Source organism: Takifugu rubripes, chromosome 8, assembly GCF_901000725.2.
Source record: "Takifugu rubripes chromosome 8, fTakRub1.2, whole genome shotgun sequence".
NCBI classification, from domain to species: Eukaryota; Metazoa; Chordata; class Actinopteri; order Tetraodontiformes; family Tetraodontidae; genus Takifugu; species Takifugu rubripes.
Genome location: NC_042292.1, coordinates 17,316,335 through 17,334,864, shown reverse-complemented (window position 1 = coordinate 17,334,864; position 18,530 = coordinate 17,316,335). Strand labels below are relative to the sequence as shown.

Here is an 18,530-nt window from a genome sequence, read left to right as displayed (position 1 = left end):
ATTTTCTTTGCACTCTAATGTTGAAATGTTACAGTTTGCGATTTCTGTATTCAGTAGGTTAACAAAAATGTGTTTAAGGTTAAGAAATTTTGACTTGAGCCATATTATTTGCATGATATGAATTTAAAATGAATTCTGATAACTTTTGCATAAATCAAAAAAACCATCATAATCACGCCGCCATACTTTTATTTTGAAAGGAATGTTTTATATCATTTCCCTTCTGCTCGCGCCCAGCTTCACGCGCTGTGATTTTTTTATGAATGCCCATGAAGCGAACCCTGACAGACGGGTCCGTCGTGCGCATGCGCGGCTTTTCATTCTCCCACAGCGGGGACGGCACTTCTCTGTTCCTCCGCTCCACGCAGCTCTTATTTTGAGCCGTGCACCACGCCTCGTCCTGCCCACAGTTGACACATGTTGACAGGCTTCCATAGCAACCGTAAGGGATGAATTCACATGGAACCCGGACAAAGACATTTTGCACACTTGTTCCATTATCAGCTTCCTTTTCTTCCATTATCAAGCTTCTGCCTTCTGCCTGCTGATCAGTTAAAGTTTGGAGATCTGATCAGGTTCGGTTGAAGTTGGCACTGAGACGTGCTAAATTTACTCCTGCAACTGGAGTCCGATGACCTCATGTCTCCAGGACAGTAGTTAAAAATACAGTTAAATATATGGAATAGACGCTTCGCTTTTCCTCTGAACACACTAGCTACTGTAGCTAAAATATATGATTAATTTCAACATAGTTCATAAATTATTCTTAGCGGTTTACAGGAAATATTTTCATATGACCACTGACCTAATATCAATTAATATCATGGCTATCATTAAACTGTTTTCTTATCGCAAATTGTAAAACTAAACTTTTGGGGCTAACGGAGAACCAAAAGCAATCCCCACGCTGTCGAATCACTGGAGATCCGTCTAATAATCTAATAAAACAGATTTTATTCTTGGGCCTTTTTTTGTATCATAAGTTTTTAATTTGTTTCGTGATTTTGAATAAGAAAATAGGTTCGTAACGCCGATTCCACGATGGGAGCACATCCCACAGTGTTCCGCCAGGGGGCGGTAGCTCCGCGACGGAAGCTGGCAGCCTCGACACGAGAAGAAGAAGAAGAAGAGAAAAGTTATGGGAAGAGCAGGAGGGAGGGGGCGACCGAGTGCGAGTGTAGTATTCCGGCAGCGAGCATGACCGACGCTGAGGCGCAGAGCGCTCCACCATCGGCACCTGTGGAAGACAAACCTCAGGTTGAGAGGAAAGTCATAGGTGGGTCATCGAAAGTGATTTCAAAAGAACTGCTATTTTAATGGAAGCCTTTGTAGCTCGCGCGCCTCGACTGATTAGTTTAAAATCTTGTTGGCTTCAGGGCACAAATAAAAAAATCTGAATTCTCCCCTTTGGTATCTTCACGCGTTTGATAAGTGACGGAGCTTTTTTTCTTCTTATCTCTAATTAAATCAAATCAAATCAAAGGCAAACTGAGATTTATCGTGGGAAGTTTATGTAAAAGTCCATCAGTCTCCAGGCATCTATAATTTGGCACTAGGAGTTGCGTGCGTTATTTAAATTAAATGGAGCCGCATGATTGTTTTAACAGGATCACATGACCGAAATTCCCTGTTTTCCGGGAGCCCACTGGTGCACGCGCCTGCACAGGTGTGGCTGATTATTATGGGAAGCGAACGTGCTAATTAAAATGCATTTGGGGTAATTTTCAGGAGGCAGAAGAGGGAGTTTTAATCAATATTTTAGGCCTTTTCGCAGATCATGAAGTGCAATCTCGGTTATTCAGCAGCAGGCCTGCCCCGTGACCTGGTTTCAAAGTCTGAATGTTAATGATTGATGCACAGAGCTTCCATTTCTTGTAAGCATTTCTTGTGTCCCTGCTACAACCAAGATAACAGTCCTATTGTATGTGAGCAGTCTGAGATTTATACACACTTTTAATAATGTGCTGCCTGTGGTTGTAGCTACTTTAGTTCAAGGTACAGTGAAATGGTTCAATGTGCGGAACGGATATGGATTCATAAACAGGTATGTCCATTTTCATTTTAGGCTCTCTTGAAGCCCCAGATTTCCTTTAGTAATTTTCAAATTGCTTTTGACAGGAATGATACCAAAGAAGACGTGTTTGTTCATCAGGTAAGGCAGACAGTATTTTCTTCATTTGATGATGTGGCGTAACAGTAATTCCATTATTTTTTTCATTGCTTTTCCATAGACTGCCATCAAGAGAAACAATCCTAGGAAATTCCTCCGCAGCGTCGGTGACGGAGAGGTTGTGGAGTTTGATGTGATTGAAGCCACAAAGGTGAGAGTGGGCAGTTTTTCTCCCGCCGCTGACGCGACGGAGCTGAGATTTCGTCTTTCAGGGCTCGGAAGCAGCCAATGTAACTGGCCCGGGCGGCGTTCCAGTCAAAGGCAGTCGCTACGCGCCCAACAGACGGCGCATTCGCCGGCGGTTCTTTCCCCGCAGTCCCCGGCCCAGTGACCAAATTCAACAAGCCGATGGCCAAGCGCCACCTGGGGAGGCTGAGGGATCGGGCGACAACGACGGCCAACCCCAGCAGCGCCGCCGCAGGCCCCGGAGACCCCGGCCAGATGCACAGGATGTAAGCTGAACCCTGTAAATGTGATCAAGTGCACCTGCATTCATACGGTCCTTATTTTGGAGCCTGTGTTGCGCTCTCTTTTCTCTTTCTCTTTTAAATATCTGACCCGATCCCTCCTCGGGAGTGTTCTTTGTCCTCACGGGTGTTTCTGATGTTTTAAGGGTGACACGGCTCAGGACGGAGCGGAAGGCAGCAGTCAAACGCAGCGGCCTCCGCGGCGCAGATTCTGGCGTACGTACCGCAGGTGAATGAACGACTACGGCGACTTATCTTAAACGCGCCAGCCTTGCTCGTGTTCATGCTCGTCCTGTCCCGGGTTTTTACCCCAGACCGTTGCGTCCGGAGCCGCCGGCCGATCAGGCGGCGAGTGATCAGAAGCCCGCTTCAGGGGAGAACTCGGAGCAGGGGGAGGAGAAACCGGCAGTGATCGCCCAGCCCCCCCAAACTAACGGCGACATCACAGAAGGACAGAAACAGCAGCGCCGCCAGCCCAGACGTCGCAGGCAAAGGAACTCTGAATCTTCTACCTCAAAAGTTGGTGGCAGCTTGTCAGAAGCGTCGCTTAAAATCGCCGCCGTCGCACAAACCTCACGTCTGTTTTTTGCGTTTCAGAACGATACAGAGAAGTCGGCGTCAGATCCCGGCACCCCGCCTCAGACGTCCAAACCAGGGGATCTTAACTCCACACTGAAATCGCCAAAAACGACCTCGACGCCTCCTCAGGAGTCAAAGGCACCTCAGGTAACGCCGCCAGGCTGAGCTTCGTCTGTCCACCATTGTCTACGCAGGCTGATCGTCTGTCTTGTAGGAGACGGCAGCTGATAAAACAGTCCCAGCGGCAGCAGAGTGACTCAGAGAGGACAGTCACATGACCCTGGCAAGAGGTGGGACCCCCCCACAGACACACACACACTCGGATGTAGTCACGCCTGGCTCTGATACGATGGGGTGCAAGATGTCATTTTAGGTGCTTTTGTCTTCCTGTAAACTCCATTTTTAATTTTTATCCTATGTAGGTTCTTGGGTCAGAGGACTGGACCCATTTTGGAACACATGCACTGTTCTCTCCTGCACTCCCCCATTCTCTTTGACACCCCCACCCAGTTTTTGTCATCACCCCCGCGCATCCTGTCCCCTTTGCGTTGTCCGTCCAGAAAGAGATGCAGCCGGAGAGGAGGGACCTTGAGTGGGTGGTGGGAAACTATTTAGACATAACTTTGAAAAGAAAAATGAGAAATGATGGACGTTTGCTTGGATAGCCCAGTTATTCCAACCCATCCATTTATAAACAAATTTTCTTTAATTGCCCAAGTGGGACACAAGTTGTTAATAGAGGGACCGACCTTGAATTTTATTTAACCTTTTGCTTATCCTTTGATTTGGGTTGAAGTGGGGGGGGGGGACCAAGCCTATGTGAAATTGGAAGTGCGTACTGGGAGTCTGTTTAGTTCATTGCCACCAAAATAAACCCTTGAAATATGTCTGCTCCCACCCTTTCTTCATTTGAGGGGCTATTTGGTCAGAAAAGGTTTTTCTTTGCTTTACTTTGGAGGGGACTTTGTGCAATGTCGGTACTTAAACATGCTTACAAATAAATCATGTTTGCAAATCTCAGAGTTCAGCGTTCCGCTGGTGTTTCGGTGCTTGTCCAACTTGTTCATTTCTGTTCAACTTAACGTACTCGATCCTGCTCCAAGGCTCAACAATTCAGGAAAATCAAAAATCCTGGAATCCTACCAAATGAAGTGGGATCTCCACAAGAGCAGAAAATGAATCAACCCTTCAAATATTTACAATACTTTCATTAAATGATAGGTTTCCCTGGAAAACACAAACCTTAGAATAGTTAATATACAAACTGGAGTGCATAAAGACTTGTTAGACCCCTGTACCTTTTAGCAAACGCACTATATGTACACAAAGTTCTCAACTACTTTTATAAATGAGTTTGTGCAAGATTCTCATGATCAGGTTGATAAGTCTCGGTAGCGTCTTAGCCTTAGCTCAACGTTGGCTCTTTTTTTGTTTTTTTTAAATTTCGGGAAGTAGATAAAGTGCAGGTATCCCATAGTCTCTTGCTTCAGTCCAGTGTCGCTGTGGAAACGTGGCGCCTCAATCGTCCACCCCTGAGCTTCGTTTGTGCATCTTTTGCTTCATCTTACACACCAACTGTTAATTCACAGCGATACCAGCAAAACGCACTTTTAACCACAATCAACCTTAATTTATCCGTCAAATTTAAGCCCCGCCCACATCCGCAGTTCAATCAAAGACTGGGTTTTTTTTTTTTTTTCTTCAGTTGAGGTCGCGGTCACCACCGAAGGGTTCCAGCTCCGTGCTGAGCTTGTTCAGGTCCATATCAATCATCCCTCCTTCCCCATGCTGGTGGAAATCCGCAGCAATCTGGTCAAAAGTCTTGCCCCGGGTCTCTGGAACCCGGAAGAATGTGAAGATGAGGAAGAACAGAAGCAGCGCTGCGAAGATCAGGAACACGTACGGCCCGCAGAGGTTCTGAGGACGGAACCAATCGGGTCAGAGGGAAACAATTCAGTGGTCTTTGATGTTCGTATAAATCCTTACCGCGACATATTGGAAGCACATGCCAACGATGAAGTTGGCGGTCCAGTTGCAGAAGCCGGCCACGGCCATGGCTGCCGGCCTGGGACCCTGGGAGAAGAGCTCGGCCACGAAGAACCAGGGGATGGGTCCGGGACCAACCTCGAAGAAGGCCACGAAGCTGTAGATAGCCAGCATGCTAATGTAGCTCATCCAGGGAATACTGTCCTAGTGTACAGGAGAACGTAAAGGTTCACCGACAGCGCCAACACACAATGCCGGCATCCTTGCGAGACTGACCAGCAATGCCAGAGCCGCCGTCATGATGACGGCGCACACGCACATGCCACCCAGTCCGATCATGTGGAGCGTCCGCCGACCCATCCGCTCTATCAGGAACAGCTGTTGGGAAGAAAACGGGCCGAATTTTAGTGCCATCGTCTCAGAAGAGACAGCTAACGTTACTTCTGAGGACATTTATATGAAAACCACAAACGGAAGCGTCTTATTTGAATGTGTTAGTTTGCAAGAAACACTCCAGGAGTAGTGAAAACATCATGAAACCAAGCAAGCGAAGCTGCTGCTTCGACCTTTTGTTGAGGTCAGTTGAACATTTCGACCTTCGCCAAGTGAAACGTGACGGTTCGACATATGGGTGAAAGCTAAAACTGCTATCTATATTTGCTCTTTGATGAAACTGTGATAAACACTTTAGCATTTTAACCAGGGGCGAATGAATTTGGTTACCGAGACAACGGTGAAGGCGCAGTTTACCACGCCTGCACCTATGGTGGCGTAAACTGGACTCTGGACTCCCGCCTTCATGAAGATACTGGTGGAGTAGTAGAAAATCTGTCCAGAGGGATTAAGAAGATCAATACTTGCTGGATCCATCTGCTACATACGGAAGCGGTAGCGACTGGGACTCACTGCGTTGATCCCGGAGAGCTGCTGCGAGAGCTGCAAAAGGATGGAAATGATAATCGGCTGGCGGTAGACCGGAGAGCGAAAGAGCTCCAGGATGGAGACCTTTCTCTCCATCTCCATCTTCCTCTTCTCCTCCTTCATCTCCGCCAGCATGTCGCCCACATCCAGCCTCCCTGTCAGCCTCTTTAGACCTGCGCAAATTTCCATGCGTGCATGCCGCCATAAATTCTCATTAAAGGAGGAAGTACGGGAACTCCGCGACCCTCACCTCTCTTGGCCTGGTGCTCCTGGCAGCGGACTATGTAGAGGAACCGGGGGCTCTCGGGGCAGAAGGGCAGAAATGACATCTGAAGAACAGTCGGCACGACTGTTACACCCAGCAGGAGAGGCCACAGGTCCTCGCTGCCCAGCAACTGATCCAGGCCCAGGATCTTAACAGGGATCAAACCAGGAATCAGAGGTTTGAAACATTTCAAACCTCTGATGCGAACATCTTTGCTGTGGTACCTGTGCTATGAGAATACCAGTGACTATCGCCAGCTGGTGCAGGGTTCCCAGCGCCCCCCGCAGGCTCGTGGGAGCGATTTCCCCCACATACATCGGTGTTAACCCCGACGCAAGTCCTGCGCAGACGAGACGTCTCGTTAAAAACTCTCCAGTGTCACATTCCTTTGATTTTAATAGAAAGGCACTCGCCACAGTAGACGCCAATGACGAAGCGCCCAAGGATCAACATCTCGAAGGAGCGGCACAGCTTGGAAAACGCCATCAGACTCCCGCCGATGAAGGCAAACATGTTGTTGATGAGCATGGCTTTTCTCCTGGAAATGTTCAAAAATATCCAGAAACGTCAGATATTTGCAATCTTAATCAATAAAAGCACTTTTTTTAACTGAAATATTAGAAAATATATGCTGCTCTGCACCTGGTGGCCTATAGAGGGCAGTGTCATGGAAAACACACTAAAGAAACTAAAATAACTGACATTTGTTATTCATTGTCACTTCCGTGATATTGTCCATTGTCATTTAAACCAGGTACGCGAATACTATTTGCATTAAAAGAGGCAGCGTTTCATATTTTCGAATACACACACAACGCTTCACTCACACACTCGTCCCCTCTTGTTGAACCATGCAGAAGAGTTGCAGACACTCTAGGCAGAATGATTCTGCACAGTAAAGGTCAAAGTCCAATCAGGGAACAATTGGCCTTTTTTTGGAAGACCTTGTCCTGAGTGGTCCCCAGCACACACTCACTGACCCAGTAATGCTATCATGGATCAGAAATCCAGTCCAGCTCAGGTTACTGTGGGGCGTGGGGACAGGGCCAAGTTGCCCCATTGTGGGATCCATCCATTTTAGATCCACACTGCCTTTAGAGCCAGATTTAAAATTCTGTTTAGGTCGATCTTTAGATCCTAAAGTTTGTCTTAATCAAGAAGCAGACTGGATCACACTCATTGTGAGGCAAAATAAAGGATTGCGTAATTCTGCTACATGTAGGTCCACTACCTGCCCAGCCACTCTGAGACAAAGCCCACGCAGAAGGAGGACAACATGCCACCGATGGAGAAGATGGCCACTGACAGCGACCAGAGGGAGGTGAGAGTTCCTGCAGGGATGGGCGCGCCGTACCGATGAATCCATGTGGCGTTATATTCCCCCTCGATCCTCTGCAGAAGGGTCGGAAGAGACGCGACGATCAGACGAAAACACGTTTGCAATAAGGCGAAAGCAAAGCTTAAATGTGCGATAACTGCACCCGTGGCAGAGTGTAAATGAAGATTACAGGAATCTATCAGCTGTCCTCCAACTAACTACAGTAGGCGCTGGGGAAAAACTGATTTTTCCTCACATCTACAATTGTTTCCCACTCGTGGGTTTGGTTAAAACATTAATGATGGGCTAAATTTGTTGGCCAAGCTGGAAAAGTGATTGATTAGAGACAAAATAAAGGAAACATAGCTTAGTAAGTCAGGCTACTGTCGAAAGATATCAACACAACATGCTAGCGCCCACGGAGGGGGACCCACTTCCATATTCATATAAATACCTTCCTGCTAATTAAAAATGTAGCAGTTAGCTTCAGTCAACACGCATGTCCATGTGTTTTTTGGAGTAGTTTACCCAGATTTTTGGGACAAAAAAAATCACCACCTCCATCTATAAATATTTTAGCTGAGGCTTGTCAGCAGCCTTCCAACCCTGATTCAAACCCCCCCCATTAAAACAACACTCGTAAAGAGGACAGAAATATCCTGGTTAGCATCACAGTGTCTCATGCCTGGGATTTTTTCCCCTCTGTCAAGTTTGAGTTTTAAACACCGTCTGCACGACATGAGGAGGCGCCGTGACCTTAACGTGAGCATGAACACAAAGCTATGTGACGATGTCCGGGAAACCTCACAGCGCTCCAGCGTGCGTTTTCAATGATCTCTCTACCTTCTGAGGTGCGTTGATCACGCCAATGTTGTACCCGAACTGCAGAGATCCCAGGACGGCGGTGAAGACCGAGAGAACAAAGGTTCCCGTCACTGTCTGAAAACAGAGCAATGGTACGTTCAGGAGGGTGTTGAGAACACAACTCAACACCAAGGCCGGCTGATATTATGGAACTGTGATCCTTTGATCCCTGATGACATCACCAACCACATTGTGGCGTTAATTTAAACTTTCCCCTCTGGCCCCGACACCTGTCTCCATGATGAGAGACGTCTATCGGGACAACAGGCCCGGCCAAGTGTTTACATCCCTGGGAGGTATTTTATCTGTAGCTGACAGCTAAGTTAGCATCAGAGGGGGATTTTTGATGACTTGTGTCTTTCAACCTGCTGACCAAAACAAACCCGCCATGACCGCTGGTCTGTTGACATTTTAAAGATGAGGGCGTGAAAACATTAAACACGTGACAAGAAACTGGTGGTTTTCTCACGGTTTTTATCAGAGTAATAATATTTAATGCCTTTTTGTAATTATGCAGCAGAGGAAGGTTGTGTTATGCTCTATTTAATTTATGTATTCATTTTTTTTAAATGACCTCAGGGGCCTCAATGTTAATGAGTTCAGTGTTTTCTTTGTTGTGGTCACACCTCCGGAGAAATTATTTGATAGCTGGTTTTGAGGTATCTGTTTTGCTGGTGGCAATTTAACATATCAGTTTATGCTCAGTGGTTGAATTATTATTGAGAGATTCATCAAATTTATTACCTGTAATTTCTGCTATTTAGTTGCTCAAGGTCATTGCTAAAACTAAATTGGCGTCAGAATTTCCTCTTTGGCTCAAACACATTCATTTCGGAAGAATATTTTGGCATCATTCTGAAAGACATTTAAGATTTTGCCAATTTCAAGTATTTGTAAGTTGATTCGTTTGATTGCACAACCAATTTGCAACTCAAGAAAGAAAAGCACTGACGTGCGGAGGAGAAGGAGTCGTGCGTAATAGCTCTCCAAATAAAATAATTACGCGCAGCTGAGCCAAATACGCACAAGTCAAGACAAAAAAAAAAAAACATTGTACAGAACCATCAACACTTTAAGACGCTGAAAAGAAGCCGATTCCCATTTCCAAAAGTTTTCAAGGAAAAATTAATACCTCCCCTCCGAGTTGCTGAAATCCAGTTGGCATGACTCTGGCAGGCAGCTGCAGATGACAGATGCGTCTGGTGCCAAATGGTGACACGAAGCGTCGCGACGGGGACAACAAGTCCCGACCTCAAGCTGCAGCACTCAAGCAACGATAATCGCACCAAAACGTAAGATCCAAAAGCCCGCACCAAAACCGAGCAACCTGACGCCTTGTGTTTGCGGGGTGTCTCGTTGTGTCGCTCCGGCTGGGTTGGGTGCCACCCACGTGCACGCCCTTTTCGGGGCGGCGGGTTGGCTGATGCGTTAAAGGGCAGAGCTCCAGCGTGTCCCGAGATCGGCCCACTGCGCCTCTGTTCTTGAGATCACGCAGCAGAGGTCGAGCCGTACGCAGGAAACGACATCATGACCTTAACTCCTATTGGCTGAAAGCGTGACGGGGTGTCAGGAAACCGGGGGCCCCAGGTGTGACGCGCAAAATCACTCCGAGTGACTGATCTTATATCATTATTGACATGTGCATCAAAATATGCTCAACAAATCCAATGTGGAGACCAAAGTTTTTAAAAATTTTCATGAGCTATACATTCACACGTGGATCTGTATAAGTGCACTTTTACTGACCTGCCTCAGTTACTTGGTCTCTGAAGCTGTCAGACCTCAGTCAAACCCGGCAATGACTTAACATTTCAGCGAGGGGCTCGTCTCTGACGCCCATTGTCAGTCTTTTCATCAGGGACAAATCTTCTATTTAAAATCACATGCCAAAGGGGTCACATCACGCCACCCAAACACACACACACACATAACAAAGCTTAATCCATTTCAACCAGGCAACAGGTGGGCACTAAATTTGGTCTGCACCACCTGAGTTGGAGTGGTTGGGTGGGTTGTTGTGGGGGGTGGGGGGTGCTGGGAATCACAGGCTGCAGTGGAAAAAAGTTACACCACGTCTCTGAGTGTTTTCAGATCACACCCCCACATCACGCCACCTCCTTTTTGGACCGCTGCCTTTTCCTTTCCCTATCCTCATGCACACTCTGAGGAAGAACGGAGGAACTTGACACCATCTGATCCAAGACTCACCCCCGCCACACACACACACAGACACTCTCTCTCCTCTCTCTACAGCATGTGACTAAATGTAGAGAAACCTTACACCATCAGGACGGTGGCACCATCCTGACCAATTTACGGCTTCATGAGTGCAAACTGACAGAGGTGATATTCTTATGTGTGTCACATGAATTCATACAGAGGCCGCTAAGAAAGTTGGGCCAATTTGAAAATAAATAAATGGTAATAAAACACAACCTGGATTAAACAGTCAATATTTCTCACCACATTGACGCTCTCACGGCACAAAATGTCAAATGTGTTGTTCAAACTGGAGATTTTGCCCAGTCAAAATGTCAATACACACACGTGACAGAGATGCAACAGCTGATGTGGGTTCCTCCTTGTTTATGACCTGTGTGTGTGTGTGTTTGTGGGGGGTCATCTGGTTCAAAATCAGCCAGCAGTAACCTCAGTCATACGATGGATAGCAGGTGTGAACCAAACATCTGACCCAGGTTAAATGAGACAAATTATGAAATATGTTCAATAGATTATGGTCCAATCACTCAAAATGGGGTTTATTGTATCAATTGTGCATATTTAAATGGGATTTGTGGAGAATTTCTTTACAAATTGGTTAGAATTAGGTAATCTTGAGTTAAAAACAAGGGGGATTCTAGATTTGGAGTGTAGAGTTACAGAACAGAGGAGCCACACAAATGTTTCTGGTTTTAAGATGCAGTGATCAATAATTTTACCAAGACCACAGCAAGACAAGAACCAAGATTAAGTGTGTATCATTCTGAGTGTTGACCTTGCTTGATGGCTTCTGTTCTGTGCACACCAGATCAGGGTCCAGTTTCTCTGGTTCCCAGATGTGATAGTTGTGTGATCATTTTTAGACGTGACTTCATTCAGCCGTTAGAGCAGATTGTGGTGTTTTCAATGCATGACAACATGTGGAATAGATGGATTAAAACAACACAAATACATCTCTTTCAGTCCCTGAATGTTATTAACATTCTGCACGAGAAGTGGAAACACAAGTTAAACAGGAACAGACCTTTCTAACAACTAAGCCCTGACCACTTGTACAGTTATACATCAGTAGCATGTCTCCCCTGTTACCTAAAAGTATTATTAAAACATATTTGTGATACAGTATGTGCATATAAGTTTTATTGTATGTGCCAGTAGAAAAGAGCTTATCATTCTGGCCACGAATCAGATCATCAGGATCCTCCTGCAAATGAGAAAGAAATTACATTTTCAATTTAAATAACACAGAAGCGCGAGTTTCACTTCCTTGTGACGTCAACGTGTAAACTTCAGGAGCTCAGGAACGTGTGCTCACAGTGCACGTATTGGAGTCAGTCGTTCAAAGAATGATATTTTCATACACTGCTGTAAAGTGATTCTACAGCGGTTGCACGGGGGAAAAATACAGAACAAGTTCACAATAACTAACACTCCAAGAACGATAGTTTACACAATATTCCTGCGTGTCCTATTTACTTGTTCTCTTGAATTCCTACATTTCTGATTGGACGGGAACGCAGCATCCCACCAATGACGTATTTAGGCGCGTGAGAGCGGCTGGACGCCTGTGATTGGACAGCTGTCCACACTTAACACGCGCCCCTCCCCTTTTTCATCTGCGGAAATCCCCCCTCGGACAACGTGCTCCACTTTTCGAACCAAATATTTTGGTTTTTCGGCAAAACCCCCTTTCGGCTGTTCTCGCTGGTGACTCCCTAATAATCGGCGACGGGACTGGCAAGGTATCGCCATGGCCACACAAAGCTTATCAAACAAAGAGCACGTACTTTTCGCATTCGGTCGATAAATCAAGTTTTGGAGTAGTTTAGCTAGTTTTGTCGAAACGTAGCCATAACGCGAATCGGCTAGCGGTGCTAATGCAAACGCACAAAAGTCGACGCACAGATCGGTTTCAAAGCGAACGCGTTAGACGCTTTCAGTGGTGATGAAGCTTGTGGACCAATTTATGGGTATTGTGATGTGTTTTTTTAATTATTATTGTGGAGGTGCAACGAAATCCGAAATCAAGATTTTGTAGGTGCTGAAAGAAAATGGAGGCTGGCTAACGCTAACAGGCTGTGGTAGGAGCGCTCGGAATACTTGACACGGTTTTTGCTTCGTTTTAATTTATATTTTGAACCGTTTTTGTTGTAATTAGCAAGAAAACGATGCATGGGTTTTTTATTATTTTTGGCGGGGTTGACAAAATCAGTGCAATGAATCAAAGTAGCCAATTAGGGAATTAAAATGTCCAACCTCTTCGAAAATCTGGCAAACCAAATCTGGTTAAAAAGTAATGATTACTTAAAGATTTTTTTGGGGGGGGGGGGGGGGGTCATAAAAGCAACTTTTAAGATTTTCTTGAATGACCCTTAATGAGATGACGTCATCGTCGATGTTCCTTTGCAGATCTTCCTCTGATCTGCCGGCTCATCATAGAGGAAGGATGGAAGATGAAGGCTTCAGTTTGCCTCTGAGCCAGGACACCTTTCAGGATCTGTGGGAGAATGTGTAAGTGGCGCTTTAGTCAAGAAAATCTCCAAAAGGAGCCGTCTGATAATCAATTCTTTTCCGTTTGCTGTTGCAGGGCGGCACCCTCCATAGTTACGATCCCAACAACGAGCTTGGAAAACGAGCAATGGCACCAAGAACTTGTAAGAATGCTAACTCATTTTAATAATTCAGTGACGTCTGTATGCATCCTGACTCTCCTGTGTCTCAGCTCATGAACTACCCAGAGTTGCCTTTCAATGAAGAACTCTTCAATCTGCCCTCGGAGATGGCGAGCAAAGACAGCGCGAACCTTTCCACCCCAACCGTCCCGGTTACCACCGATTACCCAGGAGAATATGGCTTTGAGCTGCGCTTCCAAAAGTCCGGCACTGCAAAGTCCGTCACCTCCACCGTGAGTAAACCCACACCCAGATTTAACAGGCCTCTTTTAGATGGGTTTAAATTAAACTAATATTCACAGCGGGTCTTAATAATTGAGTGACTGATGAGGTTTCTTAGTCAGATATAAAATGGAATTTCCACAGCTGCTTCATCTGGTTAAATTCTGCGAGACACTGCGAGAAATACATGATTATTGAAAGGTTTTACTTTTTTCTCTTCTGTTAATATTGAACCTTTTCTGTAAAACAACAGTAAATACAGTCTTACCTTATCTAAAGTCCTTTGTTCCGTTCCTGAGCGTGGCATTGGTGTGGAAACTCATTTATTGTGACAATTTACTAAATTTTAAGGTCTAGACTGGGCCAGTGTTTCTGGAGAGCCAATGGAAGTAATGTTTCCACGGTGACTCGTCCAGCAGCCCCCTGCGGTTGGTCAGTTTAGTTGAAGTTAGGCTGCTCCTCCCCAGAACGCCCGCCCCCTCCAGCCCCTGCACCGGTCTGTGGGAGAGCTGCAGTCTGCTTGTAAGGCTTTGACATGACGGGACATGTTCCTGCGCGCTCCTCCTCCAGCACAGAAAGGGTTAAAAAGAGGACCTGGGCAAGGTAATCTGTCTCTGAGTTGGACGATTCAGTCTGTGTTCCTTTGGAGAGCTTTAGTTGGAGTTTTGGGTTGTTTTTGTAGAGAGCAGCTGAAGTTTTCCACATCTGCTCCAGACTCGGGCTGGTCTCCTGATCACAACATGCACGTCTCTTCTCTCTCTGCGCTCCCTCAGTACTCCGAGATCCTCAATAAGTTGTACTGCCAGCTTGCCAAGACCAGCCTGGTTGAGGTGCTTCTCATCAAGAAGCCTCCTGCGGGCGCCGTCCTGAGGGCTACAGCCATTTACAAGAAGATCGAACACGTGGCAGATGTGGTCCGCCGGTGCCCCCACCACCAAAACGAGGACTGTAAGAGAAACGGCAGCACTTTGGGAATGTTTGTCCTGGCTGGAGGAATCTTACATGTGTTGTTCCCTGTAGCCGCGGCACACCGGAGCCATCTCATCAGAATGGAGGGCAGCCAGCGGGCTCAGTACTTTGAGGATCCGCACACAAAAAGACAGAGCGTGACGGTGCCGTACGAGCCCCCCCAGGTAGAACCGCTATCGCGCTGGTCTGTTTGTTTTTTAACTCATTTTACCTTAAAGCTGAATTCCTCTCTCCCTCATTTTAGCTCGGCTCTGAATTCACCACCATCCTCCTCAGTTTTATGTGCAATAGTTCCTGCATGGGGGGCATGAACCGCCGGCCCATCCTCACCATCCTGACCCTGGAGACTCAGGAGTGAGTACTGCAGTCACCATGACCGTCATTCATTTGCAGCCATTGGGCCACCTTTGACCTTCGCTCCGTGTCCGCAGGGGCGTGGTCTTGGGCCGCAGGTGCTTTGAGGTCCGTGTCTGCGCATGTCCCGGCAGGGACCGCAAAACGGAGGAGGCCAACAGCACCAATATGCAGAACGGAACCAAAGAAACTAAGAAGCGAAGTAGGTTTACATTTGTTGCCTAGCAGTCGGGTTTTGGGCCCCCCCCCGCTGCTTGTTCTGACCCCCATTCTGCTCAACAGAGAGCGTCCCACCTCCTGCCGCCGCCGCCGCTGCCAAGAAGTCCAAGACGGCCTCCAGTGCCGAGGAGGACGACAAGGAGCTTTTCACTCTGCAGGCAAGTACAGGTTGCCAGCACCGCAGAGCTCTTCGCAACTTGTTTGTAATTAATTCTGCCGAACTTTTTGCTGCAGATCCGCGGTCGCAAACGCTACGAAATGCTGAAGAAGATCAACGACGGTCTGGAATTGCTTGAAAAGTAAGTCGCCACTAGATGTCGCTGTCTTGTCCCGTATGACTCCCAGTTTATGATGGACTGACAAATGTCTCTGGCTTCATCTTCCCAGTAAACCCAAGTGCAAGGCCGCTGCCAAACCGGAGTGTCCCGTCCCTCCGAGAGGCAAGAGGCTGCTGCACCGGGGAGAGAAGAGCGACAGCGACTAAGGCGCCGAAGCTTTTCCCTCTGTCGGGTTTTAATCGTCCTTCTACGTACTGTCCTATTTTTAACATCCTGCCCAAAAATACAATAGTCCATTTAATCAGTGTTGTTTCCAGAGGGGGAGTAGTTTTATCTTTTTATAAGGATAAAAATACCATATGATGCATTTTTTGTACCGTTTTTTTATTTTTTATTTTTTTCCTCCGTTAAGCACAATTACAAACAATAAGAAACATTCTGGCTAATTGTGGTTTCATAATGATTTAAAGAAGAAAAAAATTGTTTTTTTAAGGTTAGTTGTATACGGTGTGGGCTGGCTGGATCACCCAAAACACAGATGCTGTTATTTTTATGAACCAATCAGCGTTTCTAGGACAGACTTCCATTTAATGCATCAGTGTCTTTTTTCTTTAACACAATCACAAATGTATCCAATAAGCTTTCTTTGTCTCCTTTTTTCTTTATTTTAGGGATGTTTGTTTTGTATAATAACTCTATTTTTCTGTTCATCTGTTTTTTTTCCACACTAAAATAAAATTGCTAAACATTAATGCCGTTTGGTTTTTTTTTTTCTTGGCCAAATGAGGGAATAAGCATTAAATGTGCTAATTGACATGTTAGCATGGTTGTTGCGCGACAGCGTGACCTGATATGACTAAAGCTCATCATAGTGTCATTATCAACTTATAAAACAGCTCAAAACATCACTTCCTTGTTGAAAGTCACAGGATGAAACTGTGACTTTCACTTATGCTGAGCAACTTAACAATTTTATAATTTTGTGGCTTAAATACACCATTTTTAGCCCTTTAAAATTATTTGTAAACTCAGGTACCAACAGCAAATTTCCACTTATTGATGCTTAAACCACGTTAACTAATATGTTAGGTTGCTTAATGATCAAAGTGACTTGGCTTTGATAATTGGAAGATCAAAGATCCTCCAGAATCAGCAACATCCCCCAAATTCATCCCTTGGTGGAGGTCACTCAAATTTGCAACAGAACACCACAGTAATTGACCAACAAAGCCAATGAACCCTTAGATCACAACCAGGAGAGAAATGAGGTCTTTGCTTTTCACGCCTTTATATTTCCAGGCGGGGCTGTTAACATGTTCTTTATGCGCTATGCCCTTATATTTCTCTCACATGAAAAGAAGGAAGGGGCATGTTTCAGCGAGCAGCATGTGACAAATAATATAAGTGAAAGAGCCAAAGAGGACCAGAGAGGCAGATGGAGCCCATAAGCGCGGACAGAAAACCTGCTGGTAACGTTTGATTCACCATTAATAAAAAACATGTTCAGAAAAGTGGATCTGCCTTTAAATGCAGATCTGCCTCCTCTTTATTACCTAAATCATAATTCTCTGACAGTTAAAAGTGTAACGGTAGCTTTATCTCACCGAGGGTCAGAGGTCAGACATGAGATCGGTATCAGAACGATGGATTTGCCTGTGATTTTTCCCTGTTTTTGCCCACAGCAGGACGCTTTCAAGCGTGTCGGCTGATCGCGGGCGTCGCTGTTGTCGCAGCAACAGTAATCCTGGCTGTGGGGGTGTGCTTGTTCCTGTTTGGTGGGTGCAAAGTTGCAGCATTTAATATCAAATAATGCCCAATTTAGTGCCACAATCACGTGGCTTATTCATCCATCCAATAGATCCAGTGAGTAACATTTGGTGACATCTAGTGGTCAGATTATAGAATGAATGAACGTGAATTGGAAGGGGACCCATGCGGGTGTCGATGTAAACACCACTTTCTTTATGTCATCTCTCAGCGATGCCATCAGTAGATCCGACCCCAGAGCCACCGCGGTGGCAGCGGTGCGAGAAGCTGCTCTGCGAGCTGGACCCGATGCTCCCGATGACCAGTCAAGGTCGTTTCACACCCGGTGTGATGTCTTACAGCTTTGCTCGTGCACGTTTAGACGTTCACCCCTGTGCTACAGACCCCAGATGCAGTCGGTGCCCAGCTGGTTGGATCTGGAGGAAGGAGCGCTGCTACTTCTTCTCAGTGAGGCTTTGGGAGAATCTCAATTGGAATGAGAGCGCAGAGTTCTGCTGGCGGCACAACAGCAGCCTGGTGGTGTTGGAAGACCCAGCAGAGATGGTAACTCGTGTCAGGAGGTCTACAGGAGAATGCAACAGCATGATACTCAAAACACTGATTCCTTTTCAGGATTTTCTCCAATGTGTGATGAAGAAGTACCCGAATTTCACCTTCCCATGGGTGGGGTTGACAGACACCCAGCAGGAGGGGCACTGGGTGTGGATGGATGGGTCTGACCTCCAGCGCAATATGCCGTAAGCACTGATAAGTTCTTCCCAGCTTTATTCTCACAGCTAGGTGTCACCAAATCCCACAGGAATGTCCAAATGCCAGTCAAAATCATGATCTATCCCGACTTTGGAACTTACGGTTCTGCTCCCGTGTGTGTTGTAAAGGCTGATGGTCGAATGGGACTCCAACGACGCGGACTGTGCTGACCTGAGGGGGGAGAAAAGTCTGTTCGCCGTCAGCTGTGACTCGTACGGGCCGTGGGTTTGCAAGAAAAAGTTATAACACTTATGCTGCTTTAGGTAACAGTGGCATTGATGAAAAAGTGCTTTTTCATGCTTTTATTTAAGGAACAGACACATGTGAAGCATGTACTGAAACAGCATGCACAAGTGTTCGAGAGGACATATATAATTTTGAAAGCTATTTTTTAACTAATTAAAATATGTCAATATCAAATATGACATCTGCGCTCATTTCGGATAGCTTGACAATAAAAATTAATTTTATTACATCAGTGCCACCTAGTGGTCAGCTATAAATATACA

At 46.1% G+C, this 18,530-nt stretch overlaps 4 protein-coding genes and 1 long non-coding RNA gene across 8 annotated transcripts; 3 read left to right on the top strand and 2 right to left on the bottom strand.

Annotated features, from left to right (window-relative positions):
* Positions 1-1,123: 1,123 nt before the first annotated feature.
* Positions 1,124-4,238, top strand: LOC101066652 (Y-box-binding protein 2-A). 2 transcript variants are annotated; one of them, XM_011606667.2, is made up of 10 exons: positions 1,124-1,276; positions 1,981-2,044; positions 2,119-2,152; positions 2,232-2,321; positions 2,383-2,622; positions 2,784-2,866; positions 2,952-3,156; positions 3,235-3,363; positions 3,431-3,506; positions 3,639-4,238. In XM_011606667.2, the coding sequence occupies exons 1-9, from the start codon at positions 1,198-1,200 to the stop codon at positions 3,470-3,472; spliced, it is 966 nt and encodes a 321-aa protein (XP_011604969.2). In that variant the 5' UTR covers positions 1,124-1,197; the 3' UTR covers positions 3,473-3,506; positions 3,639-4,238. The 2 variants fall into 2 exon arrangements, with proteins under 2 accessions (XP_011604969.2, XP_029696356.1); XM_029840496.1 differs by lacking the exon at positions 1,124-1,276 and adding an exon at positions 1,297-1,874.
* Positions 4,239-4,410: 172 nt separating this feature from the next.
* On the bottom strand, positions 4,411-10,028 carry LOC101066876 (solute carrier family 2, facilitated glucose transporter member 1). The gene is made up of 11 exons (XM_003966912.3): positions 9,703-10,028; positions 8,550-8,645; positions 7,620-7,780; positions 6,802-6,926; positions 6,613-6,728; positions 6,374-6,536; positions 6,109-6,296; positions 5,926-6,030; positions 5,479-5,580; positions 5,203-5,406; positions 4,411-5,133 (listed from the first exon to the last, which is right to left on the bottom strand). Exons 1-11 carry the CDS (start codon positions 9,733-9,735, stop codon positions 4,918-4,920), a joined length of 1,509 nt encoding a protein of 502 aa, XP_003966961.1. The 5' UTR covers positions 9,736-10,028; the 3' UTR covers positions 4,411-4,917.
* A 1,719-nt stretch (positions 10,029-11,747) lies between these two features.
* Positions 11,748-13,289, bottom strand: LOC115250779 (uncharacterized). Its single transcript, XR_003889360.1, has 2 exons — positions 13,161-13,289; positions 11,748-11,994 (listed from the first exon to the last, which is right to left on the bottom strand). It is a non-coding gene; the product is annotated as an uncharacterized lncRNA (long non-coding RNA).
* Positions 12,377-16,256, top strand: tp53 (tumor protein p53). 2 transcript variants are annotated; one of them, XM_003966884.3, is made up of 11 exons: positions 12,377-12,532; positions 13,200-13,301; positions 13,378-13,444; positions 13,513-13,695; positions 14,458-14,632; positions 14,705-14,817; positions 14,898-15,007; positions 15,085-15,209; positions 15,290-15,384; positions 15,461-15,525; positions 15,614-16,256. In XM_003966884.3, the coding sequence occupies exons 2-11, from the start codon at positions 13,237-13,239 to the stop codon at positions 15,708-15,710; spliced, it is 1,095 nt and encodes a 364-aa protein (XP_003966933.1). In that variant the 5' UTR covers positions 12,377-12,532; positions 13,200-13,236; the 3' UTR covers positions 15,711-16,256. The 2 variants fall into 2 exon arrangements, with proteins under 2 accessions (XP_003966933.1, XP_011604971.1); XM_011606669.2 differs by lacking the exon at positions 12,377-12,532 and adding an exon at positions 12,561-12,871 and having other exon boundaries at positions 15,614-15,710.
* A 113-nt stretch (positions 16,257-16,369) lies between these two features.
* On the top strand, positions 16,370-18,334 carry LOC115250778 (CD209 antigen-like protein C). Of its 2 annotated transcripts, none has more exons than XM_029840847.1 (6): positions 16,370-16,973; positions 17,190-17,279; positions 17,483-17,581; positions 17,654-17,814; positions 17,884-18,008; positions 18,150-18,334. In XM_029840847.1, the coding sequence occupies exons 1-6, from the start codon at positions 16,940-16,942 to the stop codon at positions 18,265-18,267; spliced, it is 627 nt and encodes a 208-aa protein (XP_029696707.1). In that variant the 5' UTR covers positions 16,370-16,939; the 3' UTR covers positions 18,268-18,334. The 2 variants fall into 2 exon arrangements, with proteins under 2 accessions (XP_029696707.1, XP_029696706.1); XM_029840846.1 differs by having other exon boundaries at positions 17,187-17,279.
* Positions 18,335-18,530: the final 196 nt, after the last annotated feature.

What these genes read in the sequence shown, in the direction of transcription:
- LOC101066876 (XM_003966912.3), bottom strand. Translation starts at nt 9,735, where the DNA reads ATGCCAACTGGATTTCAGCAACTCGGAGGGGAG. An exon ending in GTCTCAGAGTGGCTGGGCAG is followed by an intron (nt 6,927 to 7,619) that starts GTAGTGGACCTA and finishes GAACATTTCCAG; the next exon opens with GAGAAAAGCCATGCTCATCA. An exon ending in TGTGCTTCCAATATGTCGCG is followed by an intron (nt 5,134 to 5,202) that starts GTAAGGATTTAT and finishes TTCCGTCCTCAG; the next exon opens with AACCTCTGCGGGCCGTACGT.
- LOC115250778 (XM_029840846.1), top strand. Translation starts at nt 16,940, where the DNA reads ATGGAGCCCATAAGCGCGGACAGAAAACCTGCTG. An exon ending in CGCGGACAGAAAACCTGCTG is followed by an intron (nt 16,974 to 17,186) that starts GTAACGTTTGAT and finishes TTTTGCCCACAG; the next exon opens with CAGGACGCTTTCAAGCGTGT. An exon ending in GCTCCCGATGACCAGTCAAG is followed by an intron (nt 17,582 to 17,653) that starts GTCGTTTCACAC and finishes CCTGTGCTACAG; the next exon opens with ACCCCAGATGCAGTCGGTGC.
- tp53 (XM_003966884.3), top strand. Translation starts at nt 13,237, where the DNA reads ATGGAAGATGAAGGCTTCAGTTTGCCTCTGAGCCAGGACACCTTTCAG. An exon ending in AGCAATGGCACCAAGAACTT is followed by an intron (nt 13,445 to 13,512) that starts GTAAGAATGCTA and finishes CCTGTGTCTCAG; the next exon opens with CTCATGAACTACCCAGAGTT. An exon ending in CCACCACCAAAACGAGGACT is followed by an intron (nt 14,633 to 14,704) that starts GTAAGAGAAACG and finishes TGTTCCCTGTAG; the next exon opens with CCGCGGCACACCGGAGCCAT.
- LOC101066652 (XM_011606667.2), top strand. Translation starts at nt 1,198, where the DNA reads ATGACCGACGCTGAGGCGCAGAGCGCTCCACCATCGGCACCTGTGGAA. An exon ending in CCCGGCCAGATGCACAGGAT is followed by an intron (nt 2,623 to 2,783) that starts GTAAGCTGAACC and finishes TGATGTTTTAAG; the next exon opens with GGTGACACGGCTCAGGACGG. An exon ending in AGGAGTCAAAGGCACCTCAG is followed by an intron (nt 3,364 to 3,430) that starts GTAACGCCGCCA and finishes TCTGTCTTGTAG; the next exon opens with GAGACGGCAGCTGATAAAAC.